The sequence below is a fragment of the Coptis chinensis genome, chromosome 2 (genome assembly GCF_015680905.1).
Source record: "Coptis chinensis isolate HL-2020 chromosome 2, ASM1568090v1, whole genome shotgun sequence".
NCBI lineage: Eukaryota > Viridiplantae > Streptophyta > Magnoliopsida > Ranunculales > Ranunculaceae > Coptis > Coptis chinensis.
The window spans coordinates 112,268,139-112,289,651 of NC_141457.1; the positions used below are offsets into that span (position 1 = coordinate 112,268,139).

Genomic DNA, 21,513 nt, shown 5'->3' on the forward strand with positions numbered 1-21,513 from the left:
AATTTGGTGTTTGATGCTAGGAAAGTATATCTCCTAAAGATGCTCTTAGGGAATAGGGGTAAATAGGAAACCATGAAAAGAAATTTAGTGATTTTGATAAACAACCTATAATTTTCTCTTTATTTCCATCCCCTCTTTCGATCTCCTCCCGTCTTTTCGTACTAGATTTGTTAAGACCTGCAAAAGGATTCCGAATCTGAGCTTGTTACTATAGGAATGACTTCAAAACAAGTTCACATAATGGTCGATTAACACTTAACTGTCGATATAGTGTCTTTTGTTCCTCCTTTATAGTGTCTTTGTATTCTTCCTTGCAATGATCTAACTCTTAGGAAGCTTGTAAGGTTTAATCTTTTGCAATAATATCAGATGGGGTATACCTTAACCCCAGCTTACTTGTTTTTTTACACACTTAACTTTAGTACAGTACTTCATTCCCCATTCCATCACCCCAAAAATCCAATACTGCCAAACTGAATAAGAGTATATTTAACTACATACCCTCTTCTCCGCACAGAATTTTTTTTTGAATTTACAAAAAAAACAAAAAACTTAGTAGTATCCTTCAATCGTATATATTGATGTGGAGGATCTATCAATTCAGACCAGTAAGCGCATATTACTAATATGAAATAGTTACAATAGCCAAGAATTCAGAACAAGTTTAAGAAAATGACAATAAACACAACTCTAATACTGATCTGACACCAAACACAAACAGTTCCACTTGAATCCTTGAAATTGCATACACAGTTCACCGTTTGATTCGCCTGACTGTCAAATCTGGACTAACTTAGAAAACAGAAAAGTGTAGAGTTAAAGAAGGCCAAGATCATCAGATGCGCCAATACATTATTCCTGCAGTCAATGACGCTCGTGGTTGTGTCAATAGTTTTCTACCAACTTTCATCAATTCTTGCTCATCTATTGAACTGCATTCGCCAGACTTGCAAAGGAAGATAATCATTTTCTCCAAAACTATTGCGTTCTCCAGAAATAAGTTGACCAGTTCCATTTCATTCTCAGATCCTCGGAAGCCCTCGATTTCAACTAGCTTCAGGTGGGAAAGCTTGTACTTGTACCACTCCTTCACTTCATATTGCTCAACTTGGGCGATGTTTTTCAAACCATCAAACTTCCCCTTGACAATGACCATTAAAGAGAAAATTAAGACATCGAAAAATCAAGTTTAATGGGTATTTCATATTAAGTGCTTACCACATCATTCACTAAGAAGACAGATTCAATTTCAGTAGAGTGCATGAGTATATGTGTCACAGCCTGATTTTCTAAACAATTAAAAAAATGAATATTTGAAATATAAATATCTCAAACATCATTATATTCAATTGTCTAAAAACCCAGGCTATGACGGGGGATACAACACATGTCAAAACCTAAAACCCACATCACAACAGGATCAACTTAACAACAAAATCTCCAAATTCTTCAACTATCACTTTATTAAAACTTTCTTCCATCCCAATAAAATATCAAACAAACTTTACAAAACAGTTTTTCAACATCGTATTCTCATGTCATATGCAAATGTAACCTCACGTTATTACATCCTTCCAAAAGATCAGACCTAATCAACTAAACTCCCAGACTGCTCCAGGCGAGAATCCCAATCACACGCCGCGGTTCCACTGCCTTCCACATATGTTCCCAATAACACACCCACGTTGCCAAAACAAAGCAAACATGGGTCAGCAAATTGAATTTGCTGGTATGAGTAGACTAAACACATATAAACATTATCATACTTTAATTATCCAAACAATCATGTTATATTATCCCACAACTTAATCATTCACAGCTTGGAAGACAGGTAGTTCCGTCATTTCAATCGGCATAGCTTCTTCCCAAGCAAGACTTCCATTTATTTTCACTCATTCAAATCACTCGTTTTAATATCTAAATCATTAAATTAAAACTTACCGATATCCATTTGGCCAGATAAGGGTAGGACCGGCGTCCCTAAGACAAAATGTTATTAAGTCATACCCTCCTGCAAAAGAAAGTTAGCAATTTTATATACTATATGTAGATATCCTATAGGTATTCCAATGCAAGCCCAAATACACTCGCATAATCAAATCAATTTCTCTTATCAAATAATCATTTACTTTTCTTATACACATATTTCACAACCTATGTACCTTAGGTCATTCCTGCCACATTCAAGGAATACACAACCCTACATTCCCGTACACTCAAGGAATACAACTAACCCACAAGGCGAATACCTTAGTTCCTCTCTAGGGTAGTCCAAACAATCTGGTCATTCATGGCACATTCAATGAATACCCATATATAACGCTAACGGACCATTTATGGCACATTCAATAAATGCCCACCTAACATATGACATCAACAGTCATAAAACTTAATTCTAAAACTTGAGACGTGGAGAGTTCTAAAAGAGGGGTAATTTTATTTACGCATTATTGAACTTTATTTCATGTATTATTTCTGAGAACGAAGAAATATCTTGATTCACGTATTTTTTTTGTTTACGCGTTATTAATTTCATGAATGTATAAGTATCATAACGTTGTAGATCATAAAATACTGCACAATCACATATTAGTTAATACACGTACACACGTATATATAGAAAGGTCTTAACCTAAAGCCAAGCACGTTAATAGTCCTAGACTTATCCTATTAGACCGAATCATAATCCGAGTTAAAAGTCAACTCTGGTCAACGGTCAAAGTCAACTCTGATCAAAGTCAACACGTCATTGTCAAAGTCAAACTGCTGCTTTCATGTTCGACAGTTCAGTGGTCATAGCCATGGTTCATGGCTAAGGTCAAAGGTGCATGGCTCATGGGCTCATGGTTAAGGCCATGGTTGGACCAACCGCCAAGCCCAAACCTTAGAACCCTAAGTCTAAACATTTAAAGACCCAATTAGATCTATTTAAGTCCTATGGACTAGCCCAAGCAATATTAGAAACGGGCCCAAAAGTCGTTAAGTTAAACTGGTCCACAAAACACAACCGAAGTTCGCCCAAAAAATTGAACTCAAACCGCCCAACAAAACAAAATAGAATCGGTCCCAAAACTTAATTAAATGGGGGCCCAAACAAAACATTTAAATTACGCACCCACACAACTTAAAATAGAATCCGGGCCCAAACCAAACCGACCCACTTGGTCTTGACCCAAGCCCAAGCCCAAGTTCGGTTTGTTATCGCTTCATCTTTCTAGCTCCATCGGCCACCAAAAATCCGCCACCACTCCTCCACACAACCACCCAATCAAACCAACCGAAGTGAAGAGGGTGTAAACCCCCACCACTTTAACAAACACAAAACTCTAATATCGGTGATTCAATACTCTTCTTCAAACTAGATCTAAGATTTCGATCTCCATTAAAGCTTGGTTCAAGCTCCCCACCACTCCCTCACTCAAACCCTCACACCCATACATCAAACCCCAAACAACACTAACCAAAATAGTTCAAAATAATGAAAAATAGATGCAAAAAATCGTGATCTTCCAAGAACACAAGAAAGCCGTTCACAGCCATTAAAGCTTCCCTCAAAGCTTTTTGGCGGCTCATCCACCAACAATACTTAACCCAACCAATTGAACATCACTACAACCACCATTGTTCAACACAAAAACGGATGTGGACGCCATAAAACTGGTTCTCACCTTCGACGACCTCCACAAAATTCAAACCCGACCTCACCCATCATCTACTAATAACGATCAATAGCATATCTAACTAACACACCACCTATTAAACACAATACAAGTTTAAAACCGTGATGCGCCATTGACTTCTCGTCAAGCTTTCGACACCGACATCAACCAAATAAAAATTTAATATATAACCAAGATTGAATAATCTACCACAGTTCCATCAGGTTCCATATCTCATTTCGAGATTTAACGAGGTTTAATAATCTGACGCACGGCGTAGAGAATAAAACAAGATAATAAATAGTATCAATAAAGTAAAACACCGATACATGAAAACTATAAATCCGGTGAAATAGCTAAATAGCTACTCACCTGTAGCGCTCTCCGATTATCAACCAGCTACCAGGAAAAACCTTCATTTCCTTCCTTCAGTCAAACTCCCATTTTTCTGAATAAAACTATCGCGGTGTTTTTGACCAACCCTATTACGCTTTTACGTTCAATTTCAAAACAAACCCCCGAAATAGGGAGGAAGGTTTATCCAATAAACCCACGTCTCCTATTTCCACTAACCCTTATCCTATTTTATTTTATATATTATTCATTATTATTATTATTAAGAAAATAAGAGAACTAAAACACGGGGTGTTATAATATGGTTGATCAATATGACTTCATCCTTGCTGAACAGAGTTCCAATCTTCAACCACTTAAGATTAGAAAATGGCGTCTCGCTGCACTTTTGTGTAGCTAAATCCTTTTGCAATTCCACAGCTATCGACTAAGACACAATGAAACAAACTTCTAAGAGTTTACAAAACCTAATACAACCATTTTTTAATTTGTCGAAAGTTAACAAAGAAAAGCCGGTAGGAGTATTTACCTGAACGAACAGAGTAGACACTGTCAGATATCGCACATTCTTGACTATGCTAATTAGTTGAGTAGTTATTGTTGGAATCTCTAAGTGTATTTCGAAATACTTGTGAGTGTGTGCAAAGTGGAGGAGATGAACCATATGTGTTCTCTCCACTTTAGTGCATAGTAGATAGTCCCACATTGGTTATCCACCACATCGGGTAGGGTTCGGGCTTGGGCTTAGAAACTTCTTGTTGTGGGTAGTGGTTTGACCAATAGCCTAAACTTGTTTTGCCTTTTTCTTGAGCTGCAAGTTTCAGTGAGTTTGTCTCTTTTCCTCCTAACCTCTATAAATAGGACTGTGAGTCCATAGAGAGATGAGACTTGATCGGAACTCAACTCTCGAGAGAAACAAACTCAAAAGTTCTTTTCTTCTTCTCTTCTTCTGTCGGCCGCTTGAGAGAGAGTTATATTGTCGCTTCTAGAGGGTAGTCCGTTTCTAGTCTAGTAAGTCAGCTCTTGTTAACCATTGAATCCTGTGAGGGAAGACGCCACGGTTGCCTTTCGCACCATTGGAAGGGGCTTAAATCTTTCCTTAAGGACGCTTTAATCCGCGCTTTGGTTATTCTCGCCATCACTGCCGTCCTTGTCTCTTCATTGCTCTCGCTGTCTCTTTTCTTTTTCGTTTCTACTTTAGTTGTTGTGTTCATACAACTATTCTAACAATCTTAAGAAAAGAGTTTTGTAGTAGAACAAAGGAGAGCGCTTTAATACGACAATCAAAAGATAAGTCTTTTACTTTGAGTTATTGTTTGTGTTATTGGGTTATGACTTTATAAATTTTCTAATAATTTCGTTTTTGGTAAGGAAACCAATTAAAGATTGAATATTTATTGATCTTTTGTGGTTTATCAAACCCTATATGGTTGTAGACCTTTCTCCTACGTTTGTGGAAGTCAAATATGAGATTTCTATCAAGCAAAACGTCAAAGTTCGTCTTTTTGACAGCTACGTCACTCGTTACGGAAACTGCTATAACTTTCAGCTCAGAGCTCGGTTTTGCAATCCGCTTCTTGTGTTGGATAGCTGATTCAAAGAGCTTTCCAGTGGTATAAGGCTTGATACGCAATTCGTACTGAGTTGGTTTAGAATTACAGTTCTTTTGAACTGTTTTTCTAGAAGGAGGAAAATATGGTAATCCGGTTTTTCAATCGGTTAGGTATCGTATTCTTTCACTCTTTGCAATTCTTTTAGTTTAATTATATGGTGATATTCTTGCCTTGAGTTGCATGCTAGTTTTCTTAGGAGGGAAATCCCTAAGCTTAAACTTCTTTGATAACCTAGCCAACAAATTATACGTGTTTATCACGGATGAATTAATTGGTTTGACTAGAAGTAGTTTGATATTAATTTTCTTTGTACATATGTAGATGGTCTAAGAGAGACCTTAAGATAGTTAATCAACCACACTCAAATCTTGGATAGTAATTATAATGTATTCAATGCATAATTGCTTACCTTTATTGAGTGTACGAGTTGTTAGACGATGGTTATAATTGTACTGTTGTGAAAATACATGTTAGATAAAGTAACTTGTAGCTTATATCCAATATAGCATATGTTAAAGTTGTATAGCATGCTAGTTTTGGATATTAATCATCGTGAATTTACTTTGAACTTTATCGATGATAGTTTATTGGTAAATGTTTTCTACTTTAAAACATTAATGGATTGAGTCATTAGATGTTGTGGTAGTACTTGAGGTCTTGTTGATAGGGTATCCTATCTTGCTTGAGCTCATGTAAAAAGAAGAGGTGGAGTCCTCAGTTGTTTTGCATATTCAGTGGCTAGATTTGTTTAAATATCGTATAATTTTTGTTGTGAGAGGTACAGTTAAAGTTTACTTTTCCTGAACCTATGATATAATATTTACCATGTTTGGCATGAATGCATTATTTAACATTGGCATGAAGCTTAACCATGTCATATATTATTAAGTAATGAGCATCGTTGTCTACGAGAGGAAACAATATGGGAAACAATCAATATCCTCTTAAACCTAATTTAGTCAAGGAGATATAAGGTAATGGATTGTCTTCTTAGACAATATCCTCCAGTGACTATTTTAGGCAAGGAGATATAACGCTTGTAGATTGTCTTATTAGGCATTATCCTCCTATGACTATGGATAAATAGCCAAGGTGATGTACAAGTGGATTGTCTCCCCTCGGATGTTTTTGGAATGTTGAATGATGAAAAGAAGGATGATAATGATATTATCTCGGATAAAACCTTTTTCATCTAATTCTTCTATTCTTTAAGATTCATGAGAATCTTTTGTGGATTTCCTTTCATATAGATAACATGAACATAATATGACTATGTTTAATATGATCCAGAATCATAGACTTGAGTAAAGTATATTCTTGTCATAAGAGTGCATTTTATTGTTGTTGTTTCTTTTAGTGTTTGTAGCGGTATAATGTGTTTTGCATGTAAGCTGAAAAAAAAGCCACGTGTAGATGACCATTCAAAATCGCAACTGAGCTAAGATGTAGAGTTGTGAGAACAGGTAAAGAAATCAAAGTTGGAAGTTTTAGGTCTTCGTTACACAGTTTGAATTCTCTCAAGGATTCACAAGTGAATATCTGAGCACTCAAAGCAATAGATGTGTCATCATCATTACTTATATGAAGAACTTGAACATTATGTCTTAACGCATAAATGATCCACGAATTGACCCTATGCATATCACCAGACCTGGTTTTGTATCCTAGGGAAAGAGAAAATTTTTGTACTCGACAAATTTAAAGAAATCGCGTTTTTTCTTGGATAGATATAAGTCATGATCGAAATGAAAGGAGGGGACAGTAGACCAAACGTTTCTCCACCTTTTGGATAGAACACATGTTTGAACCATTTCTTCAACTGGAAGGAACGATACAATATGATAGATTAGAGGTAGTGGCAAACCAATGAATCTGTCCACTCCTACACTTCTAGAAATTTGGTTTAGTTTTCCAACAATCACCACATCTTTCGGTTGGTACTTGTGTTGTTCAGTTATAAATAGTTCGGAAGAGAAGAACTATTGAACGCCAAAGAATTTGAACCTTTACAACTGCTCTTGTACGAGCTTTATACCATTTGTTTGCACGTAAAATTCCTAAACCAACCCTTAGATCTTGTACAGAAGGAGTGAGAGTGAAACGAAAATGCTGATGAATGATTCGGGACAAGGAGCGTTAAGGAAGCTATAACGACCCAAAACAAAACTCTTCTAAGTACTTGATAAATTTTTAAACAGACCGTGACGCGTGAGAATCACAAATTGACTTAGTACTTTAGTAGCCTCCCTTCAATTTTGCCAAAAATGTAACTTAGTCTGCCACATTGAGTTTTAGAAACCCAGATGATGGGGGATACTGTGTCGTCCCAGCATTAAGGAGAACTTATTTTGCGGTAGGCATCGTATTCTACTATTCTGAGGCCAACATCAGAAAGAAAGTGTGCTGTCCACTTTGTAATAATTGTTCGGACGGCAATTGCAATCTTCCATATAAGTAAGAAATGGAATGTCCTTACCTCTCGCCTTCCAAATTTGATTAGGAATGTTGCACTTTGTAAACTTCAAGATTATATTATATTGCATTATCTAGCCAATTGCTTTCAAAAGTCTTTCAACATAGAGAAGCATACGCCTACAGTCCTACACAACGTTTAGCACATTTACTTAAATATTTTTTTTAAACTACACTACATGAAGTGGCCAAGAAACAGTAGTCTTTAGAGTACTTGAGCGCCGTCTCAAAGAAATCTCAGATTGCAAAGCATAGCAAGTATGGTCCGTAATACACATCGGTTTGTGGGAAACCCGCAGAAGCAAGAAGTTTAATGATCACTATTTGTAAGGCTTGAGTGAAAATTTCTAAACATATGCTCTTACTTTATAACATGAAATGCACCAGTTTCTCGGCGGTACAGAGACTAGTAGACCACAATAATCCTGACCATGCTCTTGAGGGTCGACAACTGAAAAATCATTGTGTTTCCTCCAACTACTCGATTCCCAGTAAACAACTAACACAAACTTTTTAAATCATTTTAAAAAAGTATCCTGAATCCTATCCATATACTCACATGACGTGACCTGTTCTCACAACTTCGACAAACCTTAAAAGAAAAGTATCAAGACTCGAGATCAAGCATTATAGGTCATGCAGAAACAAAATTCCAACACTTGACGAGGCTCGTGGATGTTTCAACAATTCTCTGCCAATTCTCATCATTCCTTGCTTATCTATGGATATCCACTGATCTGATTTTGACACCGTGATAATCATTCTCTCCAAAACTATTGCGTTCTCCAGAAAAAATTTAACCAACTTAACTTCAATCTGAGATCCTCGAAACCCTTGCATTTCAACTAACTTGAGGTGTGACAGCTTGCACAGGGACCAGGCCTCCTCTACTAACTTTTTTTTATCAACTTGGTTGTCCTCCTCTAGATTATCCTCCACTTGGTCGGTGTCCTTGCAGTCTTCGTACTTCCCATTTACATTATAACCAGCATCATTATCATTGTCATCATCCTCAACTTTATCCTCATCCTCATCGCCATCATCATCACCATCGTAGCTTTCCTCATCCTCATCTTTATACTCATCGGCGCCGTTATCATCATCATCACCATCATTGTTGTCCTCATCTTCATCAACGTGGTCATCATTATGATCTTCTCCATTATTCTCCTAAAATGAATGCCAAAATAGTTAAAACATGAACAGAATATAATCGAGTTTATCTAGTAGTCATCATCATCTTCTTCACCATTATTCTCCTAAATGAATGCCAAGATAGTTAAAACATGAACAGTGCTAACTAGTAGGGTATACTTCCCCTTGATATCATCATCGTCATCCGTATACTTCCCCTTGACAATGATCATTAGATAAAAGTTAAAAGAAGGACGGGGATTTACTAGTAAGCCACTGAATTTAGTATCAAAAATTGAGCGCTTACCAAGATAACATATTCAATTTGAAGAGAATCCTTGAGTAAATTTTTGATCAACATAATATCATTGTCACTGAACAGAGTTCCAATCTTCAGCCACTTAAGGTTAGAAAATGGAGTCTGGATGCAACTGAAGGAAGATGGATCGTTTCCCAGTTCCACATATATTGGCTAAGACACGATTGAAACAAAATACAGTAAGACTAAACGATACATAATACAATAGATTTTCAACTCGTCGAATGAAAACAAGAAAAGTTGTACAAGTATTTACCTGAAGTAAAAAAGACATTTCAGAGATTGTGCATTCCTCACAGTGTCAAAGTTCGAATCAGAAATAAATTTTAGCTCACAAGTGAACCTAATGGATGGATTCCTAATTCTGATAATTTCGATGGATACAAGCTTTGGGGTAGAAATCACAACTGAAGCAGGAACTACGCGACTTATTCTCAAATTCTTAAGTTGAGAAGCAGATATGGTTAACGTATAACAGTTAACAAACACACATTCTTCTAGAATTAATGTCTCCAAGCAAGGACAAGCTGATAAAAAGGCCACGTGTAGATGACCATTCAAAATCACAACTGAGCTAAGATGTAGAGCTGTGAGAACAGGTAAAGAAATCAAATTTGGAAGTTTTAGGATTTCGTAACGCAGTTTGAATTCTCTCAAGGATTCACAAGTGAATATCTGAGGAGTCCAATCAATAGATGTGTTATCATTTCTTATATGAAGAACTTGAACATTATGTCTTAACGCATAAATGATCCACGAATTGACCCTATGCATATCACCAGACCTGGTTTTGTATCCTAGGGAAAGAGAAAATTTTTGTATATCCAAGCCATCTCGTCGAAATAGTACTGACTCGACAAATTTAAAGAAATCGAGTTTTTTCTTGGATAGATATAAGTTCTGATCGAAATGAAAGGAGGGGACAGTAGACCAAATGTTTCTCCACCTTTTGGATAGAACACATGTTTGAACTATTTCTTCAACTGGAAGGAATGATACAATATGATAGATTAGAGGTAGTGGCAAACCAATGAATCTGTCCACTCCTACACTAACGTTCTGGTCATCAAATTCACTTTGCAACATTGTCATGAAACTCAGTTCTATTTTTCTAATTAGTTTTCTTCTTAATCCAAAAACAGATACATAAATGGCTTATATATATAGTCTTTAAAGAAGACTCTAGATACTAGAAACCTCATTAACTATATCACACATTTTAATTAGACTTTTCATTATCCTAGACACAATTAAACTTTCACTATGACTCTTTGACTTCTAGAAATTTGGTTTAGTTTTCCAACAATCACCACATCTTTCGGTTGGTACTTGTGTTGTTCAGTTATAAATGGTTCCGAAGAGAAGAACTATTGAACGCCAAAGAATTCGAACCGTTACAAATGCTCTTGTTATTTTTCGGTCGAACAACTGCTCTTGTACGAGCTTTATACTATTTGTTTGCACGTAAAATTCCTAAACCAACCCTTAGATCTTGTACAGGAGTGCATTTTGCGCTCCCTTTCATTTTGCACAGACAAAATCATTACAACTGTAAATTGAGTCTTAAATTACAGCGGATGGGATGTTGCCTCTGAGCATTTCTGATGTGTGTCATATTTTGGGACCAACATAAAGAAGAATTCTGTTGTGTGTCAACTTGAAGGTCGTCTACAACTTGTCCAAAGGGATTAAGTTGTCGATAAACTCAAACTATTTTATCTGCAAAAATTCTATATGAACAAACTCTTTTAAACAAACTCTCTTGAACAAACTGATGTGGCATTCATCAAGTAAGGATGCGTGTGTATTGCTCCAAGAAGTATTGCAATCAAGGTCTCTCTGCTTGCCACGTCAGTTTGTTCTCTAGAGTTTGTTCAAAATAGTTTGTTCACGTAAAAACTCTTTTATCTGTGCCATTTCTTAGTCAAGAATTTCAACATTGTTTCACACATTTGAGAGATGATGGTTCTTTTTTGTATTTTATTTTATCTTATTTTCTTATAAACTCGACCATCTTGTACAAGCAATACAGACTTACAGAGTGCAGATTGCAGATTGCATAATGTTCACCACACCACCCCTCCCAAGCAAAAAACAAAAGTTAGTCTGTGGCAGATCAAGATCAACGTCTATGTATAATGCCTACGAGAAATGACTATATAACACAGATTGGCATTTGGAAGGAGAAGAATACTTATACAGTCACATATAACATTTAACGAGCACATTCACATGGATATATTTTCTCTACTACAAAGCAAGAATGGCCAAGAGAAAAGTAGTGTCTAATAAGTACTTAATCACCGTCTTAAAGAACCATTGCAGAGCCTGCACTCCCTGCAGTATACATCTGTTTGAGGGAAACCCACGTAAGTAAGCGATAACTACTTGAAAGGCTTGAGATGAAACATCTAATCATATTTTTCATAAATCATAAAATGCATGAGTTTCTTGGAAATCAGTTTACACCCGATATAGTAATACTGACCGGACTCCTGAGTCTTCAAAAGCGCAAAATCATTAGGTTACCAACAACTACTTGATTCACAGGAAACAACTAACACAAACTCCGAATATCAACCATAAAAACTTATCTCGCCTCCCATCCAAATAACCACTTAATATAACCTGTTCTCACAATTTTAACTGACATGAGAAAACAAAAGTGTCAAGACTCGAGGTCAACCATTACAGGTCAGGTAGAAAAATTATTCCAAGACTCGGAGAGGCTCGTGGATGTTTCAAAAGTTTTCGGCCGATTTTCAACATTTCTTGCTTATCTGCAGAACTCCATTCAGTAGGATCTGAAACCATGATGATCATTCTCTCCAAAAAAATAGCGTTCTCCAGAAAAAATTTAACCATTTTCACTTCATTCTCAAATCCACAAAACCCTTGGATTTCAATTAACTTGAGGTGTGACAGTTTGCACTCAGACCACATCTCCTCCAACAAAAAGTGCCCAACACGACCATCATCATCTTCACCTTCACCATCATCAACATATTCATCTTCAATTTCAACATCTACATCTACATCATCTACATCAACATATTCATCTTCATCTTCAATTTCAACATCTACATCTACATCTTCATCATCTTCGTTATCGTCATCGTCATCGTCATCGTCACCATCATCTTCTTCATCTTCACCATATTCATCTTCATCTTCATCACCATCATCATCAATATGACCCCCCTTGACAATGACCATTAAAATGAAAATAAAAAACTTGTAAACATGGAGGAACGACAACTTTATTTACTAATTCTTGAGTTGAGTACTAAGTGCTTACCATATCGTTTACTAAAAAGACAGATTCAATTTCAGGAGAGTGCCTGATTATACTGTTGATCAATACAATTTCATGGTCACTGAACAGAGTTTCAATCTTCAGCCACTTCAGATTAGAAAATAGAGTCTTGTCGCAAGTTAGTATTGATAGATATTTGTGCAGTTCCTCAGAAATTGACTAAGACAAGAAAAACAAGTGTAAGAAAATAACATAATCTGATACAATCATATTTCAATTTGGTCAAATGAGAGTAAATAAAAGCATTCTAAGTATTTACCTGAGCAGACAATGTAGACAATGTCAGGTACCGTGCACTCTTAAAAATACTAATTAGTTGGGTAGTTGATTGAGAAGAATGAAATCCGAGGTCAATGTTAGCATCAGACAACGACTTTAGGTTCTCGCTGACCATAATATTTACGGGAAGTAAATTTGATATACTTAGTTTCAGGGAGATTAGATTCGGGGCAGAAATAACAATTGAAGAAGGAAAGCTGCCCTTCAGATTCAAATACCGAAGTTTAGAAGCAGAGATAGTTAAGATACCAGGCATAAAGTCACAGTCTTCTAGAATAAATGTCTCCAAGGAAGGACTTGCAGAAAATAGGACCTCATCAAGTTGGCCATCCTTTAAAACAACTGAGATTAGATGCAGAGTTTTCAGAGCAGGTAAATAGACACAAGGCGGCACAAATAGCTTGTTGCGAGATAGTCTTAACTCTGTCAACGATTCGCAAGAGAACAACTGAGGAGTTAACAGGACATTCTTAGTGCAATCATTTTCAATATGAAGAGATTGGACATTATGTCTGACTGCATATGTGATCCACGAGTCGACCCTAGCGATATCACGAGCCTGAAACTCGGTTACCAAGGAGAGATGGAATTTCTGAAAATCTGACCCATCTCGAAAAAATAGTACAGAGTCCACAAACTTAGTAAATTTTTTAGTGGTTTGAAATAACTTTTGATTGAAATGAAAGGAAGGGACAGATGACCATATGTTTATCCACCGTTTGGATAGAACACATGTTCGAACCACTTCTTGGACAGGAAGAAATGATAGAATATGATGGATTTCAGTCCTTGATAAACCAGTGAACCTATCCATTCCTAGACTCACATCTCGGGAAAGGGAGAGCTTTTGGATCTTGTTCATTGATACTAAATACTTTCTCAGATAAAATCGAAAGCTTGGTAAATCCAAGTAAATGTTACCCTAGCATCCCCAACAGTAGCCTGTATGTCTAGACCTGTGAACACAATCCAAGCATGAAATGGTTATATTAGCCTTAACTTTAAAACCACAGATACGAAACAAAACAAAATTGGGGGTTGGGGAATAAGGAGATAGATGATAAAAAAGAACATAAACAATTTGAGGAACCGATTCGCTTAATCAAGGAACTAATGCCTCCATGAACATAAACTTGAAACAGCTCTGATCTTACATCACAATGACTCCTATTACCTTCCATCTTTCGGGTCATTTGTTGCCAGCCTCTTATAAAACAATAATTCCAGCACTAAATGTCCTCTCAAAAATCTACAGACATAAACTCTTCAATTTATATAGCATAACCCCATATTATTGTGCACATAAGAAAAAAAACGCAGAACTTCTTTACTTGTATCCAGCACAAGAACTTAACCCCATGTTATTAGTCCCCACAATCAACATTGGAAAGGACGTTATCCTTAATTAAACAAAAGAACGTAAAAATGAATGCAAAAAAAAAAATGAATTCCAACATGTAACAAACAAGATGTGTTAAAAACAGAAGTACAAAAGTGCAACCTTTACAAACAGAATGAAAACAACAAACAACATCATGAAATAGTTAAATCAAACTTACAGTGGGGAGTGAGAGTGAAACGAAAATGCAGATGAATGGTTCGGGACAAGGAGCGTTGAGGAAGCTATAACGACCCAAAACAAAACTCGTGTCTTCTAAGTACTCGTTGCACCGAGAAGTGCGCATTTTTTTTAAAAAAAATTGAACTGTGAGTGACTTCATTTAAAGTAGACAGCTGGATTACGAAATATTTCGGTAGAGACTTGTGCTGTACGCTAAAGCAAGATTCTATAATATTTATTGCACAATAATATTTAGTAGCCTCCCTTCAATTTTGCCAAAAATGTAACTTATTAGTCTCATAGTCTGCCACATTGAGTTTTAGAAACCCAGATGATGGGGGATACTGTGTCGTCTCTGAATAAACCCAGCGTCCCAAGCATTAAGGACCAAGGAGAAAGAAATTGTGCTGTCCACTTTCTTCCATATAAATAAGAAATGGAATGTCCTTACCTCTCGCCTTCCAAATTTGATTAGGAATTAGGAATGTAGCATTTTGTAAACTTCAAGATTATATTGCATTTTGTAGCCAATTGCTTTCAAAAGTCTTTCAGCATAGAGAAGCATACGCCTACAGTCCTACACAACGTTTAGCACATTTACTTAGATATTTTTTTTATACTAAACGACATGAAATGGCCAAGAAACAGCTTGTTTTTAGAGTACTTGAGCACCATCTCAAAGAAATCTCAGTAAACAGATTGTCAAGGCGTCAAGCATAGCGAGTATGGTCCGGAATACACATCTGTTAGTGGGAAACCCTCAGAAGCCAGACGTTTAATGATCACTATAAAGGAGTGTTTTAGTTATTCCTTGCAAATGTCATAGGAGGGGAGATTGGATTTGGAAGTGGGAAAGACCGAGTTTGCTATTTGAGTCCACGCATCTTCCATTATTAAAGAAAAAATGAAGTTCATACAGGTAGTATTTATAGTTGTTGCGCATGTGGATCTGCGCGACACGTGTAATGACGAGTACAGATGTGTGGTGGAGATAAGGGATGCGTGTAGGGCTGGTGTTGGTAGGAATTTTGTAATGATGGGAAGTGGTTCTGATGATTTTGATTTTACGGTAATGGCTTGTGTACATAAGTCTTAGAGAATGATTGCATCTAGAAGATGGATGATGTCATGAGATAAATATAGCGTGAGATCATTATACTAAAGACATCGAAAGTTGGTAGGGCAAACATCTTAGATTTGATGATTACTTGTTTGCACCATCTGAAGTGAACCATCTACAAACAGATTGCTAATGAAGCGAGCTTGGAGGACGAGGACATGAGGTCGGTAAGATATTTTTGTTTATACTGGACACGTGTATAATATATATTGGTTGTGTATATTAGTCCCTCACAATCACTATTTGTAAGGCTTGAGTGAAAATTTCTAAACATATGCTCTTACTTTTATAACATAAAATGCACCAGTTTCTCAGCGGTACATAGACTAGTAGACCACAATAATCCTGACCATGCTCTTGAGGCGTCCACAACTGCAAAATCATTGCGTTTCCTCCAACCATTCGATTCCCAGTAAACAACTAACACACAAACTTTTTATATCATTTTTAAAAAGTATCTTGAATCCTATCCATATACTCACTTGACGTGACCTGTTCTCACAACTTTGACAGACCTTAAAACAAAGTATCAAGACTCTAGATCAAGCATTATAGGTCATGCAGAAACAAAATTCCAACACTTGACGAGGCTCGGGGATGTTTCAACAGTTCTCTGCCAATTCTCATCATTCCTTGCTTATCTATGGATATCCACTGATCTGACTTTGACACCGTGATAATCATTCTCTCCAAAACTATTGCGTTCTCCAGAAAAAATTTAACCACCTTAACTTCAATCTGAGATCCTTGAAACCCTTGCATTTCAACTAACTTGAGGTGTAACAGCTTGCACAGGGACCACGCCTCCTCTACTAACTTTCTTTTATTTACATTATAACCAGCACCATCATCATTGTCGTTATCGTCATCATCCTCATCCTCAATCGTCATCATCATCACCATCGTTGTCGTTGTCGTCCTCATCTTCATCTTCATCAACATCTTCACCATTATTCTCCTAAAATGAATGCCAAAATAGTTAAAACATGAACAGAATATAATCGAGTTTATCTAGTATTCATGAGTTACTAATAAGTGCTTACCACATCGTTCACAAAGAAGACAGATTCAATTTCAGGAGAGTGCCTGAGTATATTGTTGATCACTATAGTTTCATCATTGCGGAACGTTGTTCCAATCTTCAGCCACTTGAGGTTAAAAAATGGAGTCTGGATGATGCAACTTAGTATAGGCACATGTTTGTGCAGTTCCGCAGAAATAATTGACTATGAAAAGGTTACAACAGATAAGAAACTAATTAAAAATTTAAGATATCATATTTCAATTTGTCAAATGGAAACAAAGAGAAGTTTTAGAAGCATCTACCTGAAGGAAGCAAGCAGAGAATGTCAGATACCGCGCATGCTTAATTATACTGATTAGTTCGGTAGTTAAATCAAAAGAATCAAGTTTAACGTCAACGTTTGCATGAGAGAGTGCCTTTAGATCTCCATTGAACATAAGGTTTAGTGGTAACTCATTATTTATTATGAGTTCGAGAGAAACTAGATTAGGGGCAGAAATCACTATTGAAGAAGGAAACAGACCCTTCATGCGCAAATTCTTAAGTTCAGAAGCAGTTATAGATAACATATCACACTCAAAGTCACAGTTTTCTAGAGTCAAATTCTCCAAGGAAGGACAAGCTGAAAATAAACCCTCGTCTAGATACTCATCCTTGAAATATACTGAGCGCAGATGCAGAACGCTGAGAGCAGGTAAGCAAACGGACTCTGGCAGGTGTATGCTGGCATGGTAGAGATAAAGCTCTGTCAACGATTCGCAAGTGAATATCTGAGAATTCAAATGTATATATTTCTCGTGCGTATTTTGAAGACCAAGAATTTGAACATTATGTCTTATTGCATATAAGATCCAATTGTTGACCTTACTATTACTATGGTAGAGGTTTTTCTGATGAAGGTTGAGACGAAATTTTTCTATATCAGAGCCATCTCGTAGAATTAGTACTTTGTTGAAAAACTTAGAAAAATCACCTCCATTCAATTGCTCATCAAAATCTAAAGTGGGGACAGAACACCATAAGTTTCTCCAACCTCTGGATAGAACACAGGTTTGAACTACCTCTTGGACTGGAAGAAACGATAGAACATGATGGATTACGGGTACCGGTAATCTATTGATCCTATTCAAATTTTCCAGTGTACCTGAGATCTTTTGCTTCTTTTCCATGATAAACTGAATATTTGATTTCTACACTTGAGCTCTTTAATAGCAGTCAAGTAAAGGTTATACTGATCGATAGTTCAGAGTTCAGACCTGTAAAATTAAGCATTCCATACTGGACATTGTTATAAACAAAATAAAAAACCATAAAAGGAGCAAGAGAGGTGAGAAGAATCTTAGTTCACAGAGTGTTTTACAGATATTATAATAGAGATTCGATCAGTGCCGCCCTGAGGCAAAGACACACAAGCAAGCGAACACACTTTGCAATATACACTTACTAATAAGAACAATATAATTATAGGCTTAATTGTAACTTATATATGGCTAATGAAATTATTAAATTTACTTGCTATTTCACAGATTACGAAGTCAAAAGATACATAAAATCTTATTTGTTACATAAAACAAAAAGAAATTCAACTAAAAAGAAGAGATGACAAATAATAAGGCTAGCCAAAAAATACATCGATTTTTGTTTTTGATATGTGAATTTATACATATAGGATCACATTTTAAGAGTTGGCTTAGGACCACCAGAAACTCAGGACCGACATTAGATAGATTACATACTAAATCTAGCTTAGACATCCTTATTTTGTGTCACTTCTATCAACTTATCAACTCATGCATATGCATGCATACAACTATGCAAGATGTGTTACAACTTACAACTATTTATGTTTATGTTAAACTTAGAAAATATAACATTATAATCAGAGGTGAAAAAAACTAAAGTAACGAGAAAGAATATTTGAGTAAAACTTACAGCGTCAGTATCCAAGAGAATGTTGATCGAACTTCACAACTTTGGGTTGATTATTGTTGCGTTGTTTGAGTCCTTTGTCGAAGATTTACAGTCTAAATAACATGTATGAAGTGCGGCCGTGCGGGTCGTGCTGAAGTACAACTTACAACTCAAAAGTCAGAACAACTTTGTTTGAGAATTTGACGTACCAATTTTGCGGCGCAAAGATTTGTTGGGGACCGACCCTACATGTCGGCCACTGAAATCTCGAGAGATACCGATATTTTCCCGCAATCAGTTTTTCAAAGGCCAAATGCCGATATTTCAACAAAATAATTATCAGATGCAGTATTTGCAATTTGATGTCGAGATTTATTGATTTTTGGCAATACTTTCCATACTTTCCAGTAGTTAAGTAGGCCCACCCTCATCAAAATCAAAATAAACAAAAACTACATCATGCAAAGGAATGGATTCAGAAACAAAATTCGCCAAACTGATACACAGGCTTGCCCTAATGATGAAATGTGTTAATAATTTGTAAATATAATTTACTAACTATTGGTAACATTTCTACAAAATTCTGTCTCATTTAGAAATCTGTAACCTAGTTAAAAAATCGTTCTCAGCTTTGATTTGTTTTAAACAATTCAAATTTTTCGATTTTGCCATCATCTTTTGATATAGTTAAACATTATCAAATGAGTTGAAATTTTATAAAAATGATCTATATAGTTAGTTGAACATATCTACAAAAAATTGGATTATAATTCACTTTGTACGTAAAATTATAGAAGCATAAAATAAACTATGGTATAAAACATATGATAAACAAAACCTGCTTGTGTATATATTCATCACTAGTTTTCGAACCCGTTCTACGAACGGGTGCCGTTATATTAAATTATTGTAAAAAATATTAGCAACTATGCATAGCTATGAGATATAAAAATTATATTAATCAATCATTCAAATTTCTTGCACCACTCTCTATAAAAAGGAAGCACCAAATTAACCTTGATAAAACTCATCGACTTCTTTTTGTTGTTAGGTTAAATAATGAAGTTTGATTGAAGTTTTGTGAAAATGCCCAATATGACGAAGATAATATTGAAGTTACTTGAATAGCATGACATTCTTAATCATAATAAAAAAAATTATGATAAACACTACTTAAAATGCAAAACTATATTTGTCGAGACATTTATTCCCCTTACATATAATACAAACATGTTTTAGGGTTATTAGTTCAATGCATTTACATCAAATTTCTGATTTTCTATTAATTATTCTTTGAGGAATGTAGTACGTTGCATTCAGTTTCCAATTTCTAATTAATTATTTTTTGAGGTTAGTTCAATGCAGTTGTATCAAGTTTCCGATTTCCCGTTAATTATTATTTGAGGTTAGTTCAGTGCAATTGCATCCACTTTATAATTTTCCGTTAGTTATTCATTAAGGTTAATTCAGTACAGTTGCATCCAGTTTTTGATGTTTCGTTAATTACTATTTGTGATTTGTTCAATACATCTGCATCCAATTTCTGATTTTCTGTTAATTGTTTTTTTAGGTTAGTTCGATAGTTTACAATTTCTAGTTATTTATGCTTTGAGGTCAGTGCAATACAGTTACATCCGACTTCCGATTTCCAATTCACTATTCTTTGAGGTTATTTCAATGCATTTGCATCCAATTTCTGATTTTCCGTTAGTTAATATCTAATTTTAGTTTAATGCAGTTGCATCCATTTTATGATTTTCCGTTAATTATTCTTTGAGGTTAGTTCAATACAGTTGTATCCAATTTCCAATTTTATGTTAATTGTTTTTTTATGTTAATTCAATGCATTTGCATCAAGTTTCTGATTTCATGTTAATTATTTAAGATTAGTTCAATGCATTTAGATCAAATTTATAATTTCCTATTAATTATTCATTTAGGTTAGTTCAGTGTAGTTTCATCCCTTTTTCAATGTTTTGTTAATTAGTCTTTGAGATTAGTTCATTGCAATTGCATCTAGTTTCTAATTTTCCGTTAATAATTCTTTAAGGTTAGTTTAATACATCTGCATCTAGTTTTTTATTATTTATGCTTTTAGGTTAGTTCGATGCAATTACATCATGTTTCTAATTTCCCGTTAACTATTCTTGTAGGTTATTTTAATGCATATTTGCATTTAGTTTCTGATTTCCCACCAATTATTCTATGAGGTTAGTTCAATGCAGTTGCATTCGATTTTTGATTTTCTGTTAATTATTTTTTGAGTTTAGTTTAATGCATTTGCATACAGTTTCTGGTTTCCCATTAATTATTATTTGAGGTTTGTTTGATGTATTTGCATACCGTTTATGATTTTCCGTTAAATATTTTTTAAGGATTTGCATCCAATTTCTAATTTTCTGTTAGTTATTCTCTGATGTTAGTTTAATGCAATTGCATCAAGTTTTTGATTTCTAGTTAATTACTTTTTGAGTTTAGTTTATTGTATTTGCATAAAGTTTTCGATTTCCCGTTAATTACTTTTTGAGTTCAGTTATGTATTTGAATCCAATTTTCGATTTTCTTTTAATTATCCAATGTAGTGTGTAATACTAACTTCTACTGATCCATCTGTAGTGTCCTTGCAACATGACATAAAAAATAAATTATGTTTGATTTACTATGTGGGATCATCAAAGATTATCCAATTCCCGATTTCCCATTAATTATTATTTAAATTATGCATGACTCACTATTTAGAATCTGCAAAGA

General features: G+C 35.4%; 2 protein-coding genes and 1 long non-coding RNA gene across 3 annotated transcripts; all 3 read right to left on the reverse strand.

Annotated features, from left to right (window-relative positions):
* Positions 1–593: 593 nt before the first annotated feature.
* Positions 594–1,272, reverse strand: LOC147520755 (uncharacterized). The gene is made up of 2 exons (XR_015214459.1): positions 1,219–1,272; positions 594–1,141 (listed from the first exon to the last, which is right to left on the reverse strand). It is a non-coding gene; the product is annotated as an uncharacterized LOC147520755 (long non-coding RNA).
* A 10,837-nt stretch (positions 1,273–12,109) lies between these two features.
* Positions 12,110–14,843, reverse strand: LOC147520756 (F-box protein At4g22280-like). The gene is made up of 4 exons (XM_086592258.1): positions 14,706–14,843; positions 13,127–14,102; positions 12,850–13,026; positions 12,110–12,752 (listed from the first exon to the last, which is right to left on the reverse strand). Exons 2-4 carry the CDS (start codon positions 14,006–14,008, stop codon positions 12,240–12,242), a joined length of 1,572 nt encoding a protein of 523 aa, XP_086448384.1. The 5' UTR covers positions 14,009–14,102; positions 14,706–14,843; the 3' UTR covers positions 12,110–12,239.
* A 1,739-nt stretch (positions 14,844–16,582) lies between these two features.
* Positions 16,583–18,093, reverse strand: LOC147520757 (putative F-box/FBD/LRR-repeat protein At5g25850). The gene is made up of 3 exons (XM_086594982.1): positions 17,154–18,093; positions 16,871–17,053; positions 16,583–16,785 (listed from the first exon to the last, which is right to left on the reverse strand). Exons 1-3 carry the CDS (start codon positions 18,018–18,020, stop codon positions 16,708–16,710), a joined length of 1,128 nt encoding a protein of 375 aa, XP_086451108.1. The 5' UTR covers positions 18,021–18,093; the 3' UTR covers positions 16,583–16,707.
* Between the last annotated feature and the right edge of the window lie 3,420 nt (positions 18,094–21,513).

Coding starts and splice junctions, on each gene's coding strand:
- LOC147520757 (XM_086594982.1), bottom strand. CDS start 18,020: ATGGAAAAGAAGCAAAAGATCTCAGGTACACTGGAAAATTTGAATAGG. Junction 17,054..17,153: donor TCTCTGCTTGCTTCCTTCAG/GTAGATGCTTCT, acceptor ACCTTTTCATAG/TCAATTATTTCTGCGGAACT. Junction 16,786..16,870: donor TCTTCTTTGTGAACGATGTG/GTAAGCACTTAT, acceptor CATTCATTTTAG/GAGAATAATGGTGAAGATGT.
- LOC147520756 (XM_086592258.1), bottom strand. CDS start 14,008: ATGAACAAGATCCAAAAGCTCTCCCTTTCCCGAGATGTGAGTCTAGGA. Junction 13,027..13,126: donor TGTCTACATTGTCTGCTCAG/GTAAATACTTAG, acceptor TTCTTGTCTTAG/TCAATTTCTGAGGAACTGCA. Junction 12,753..12,849: donor TCTTTTTAGTAAACGATATG/GTAAGCACTTAG, acceptor GTCATTGTCAAG/GGGGGTCATATTGATGATGA.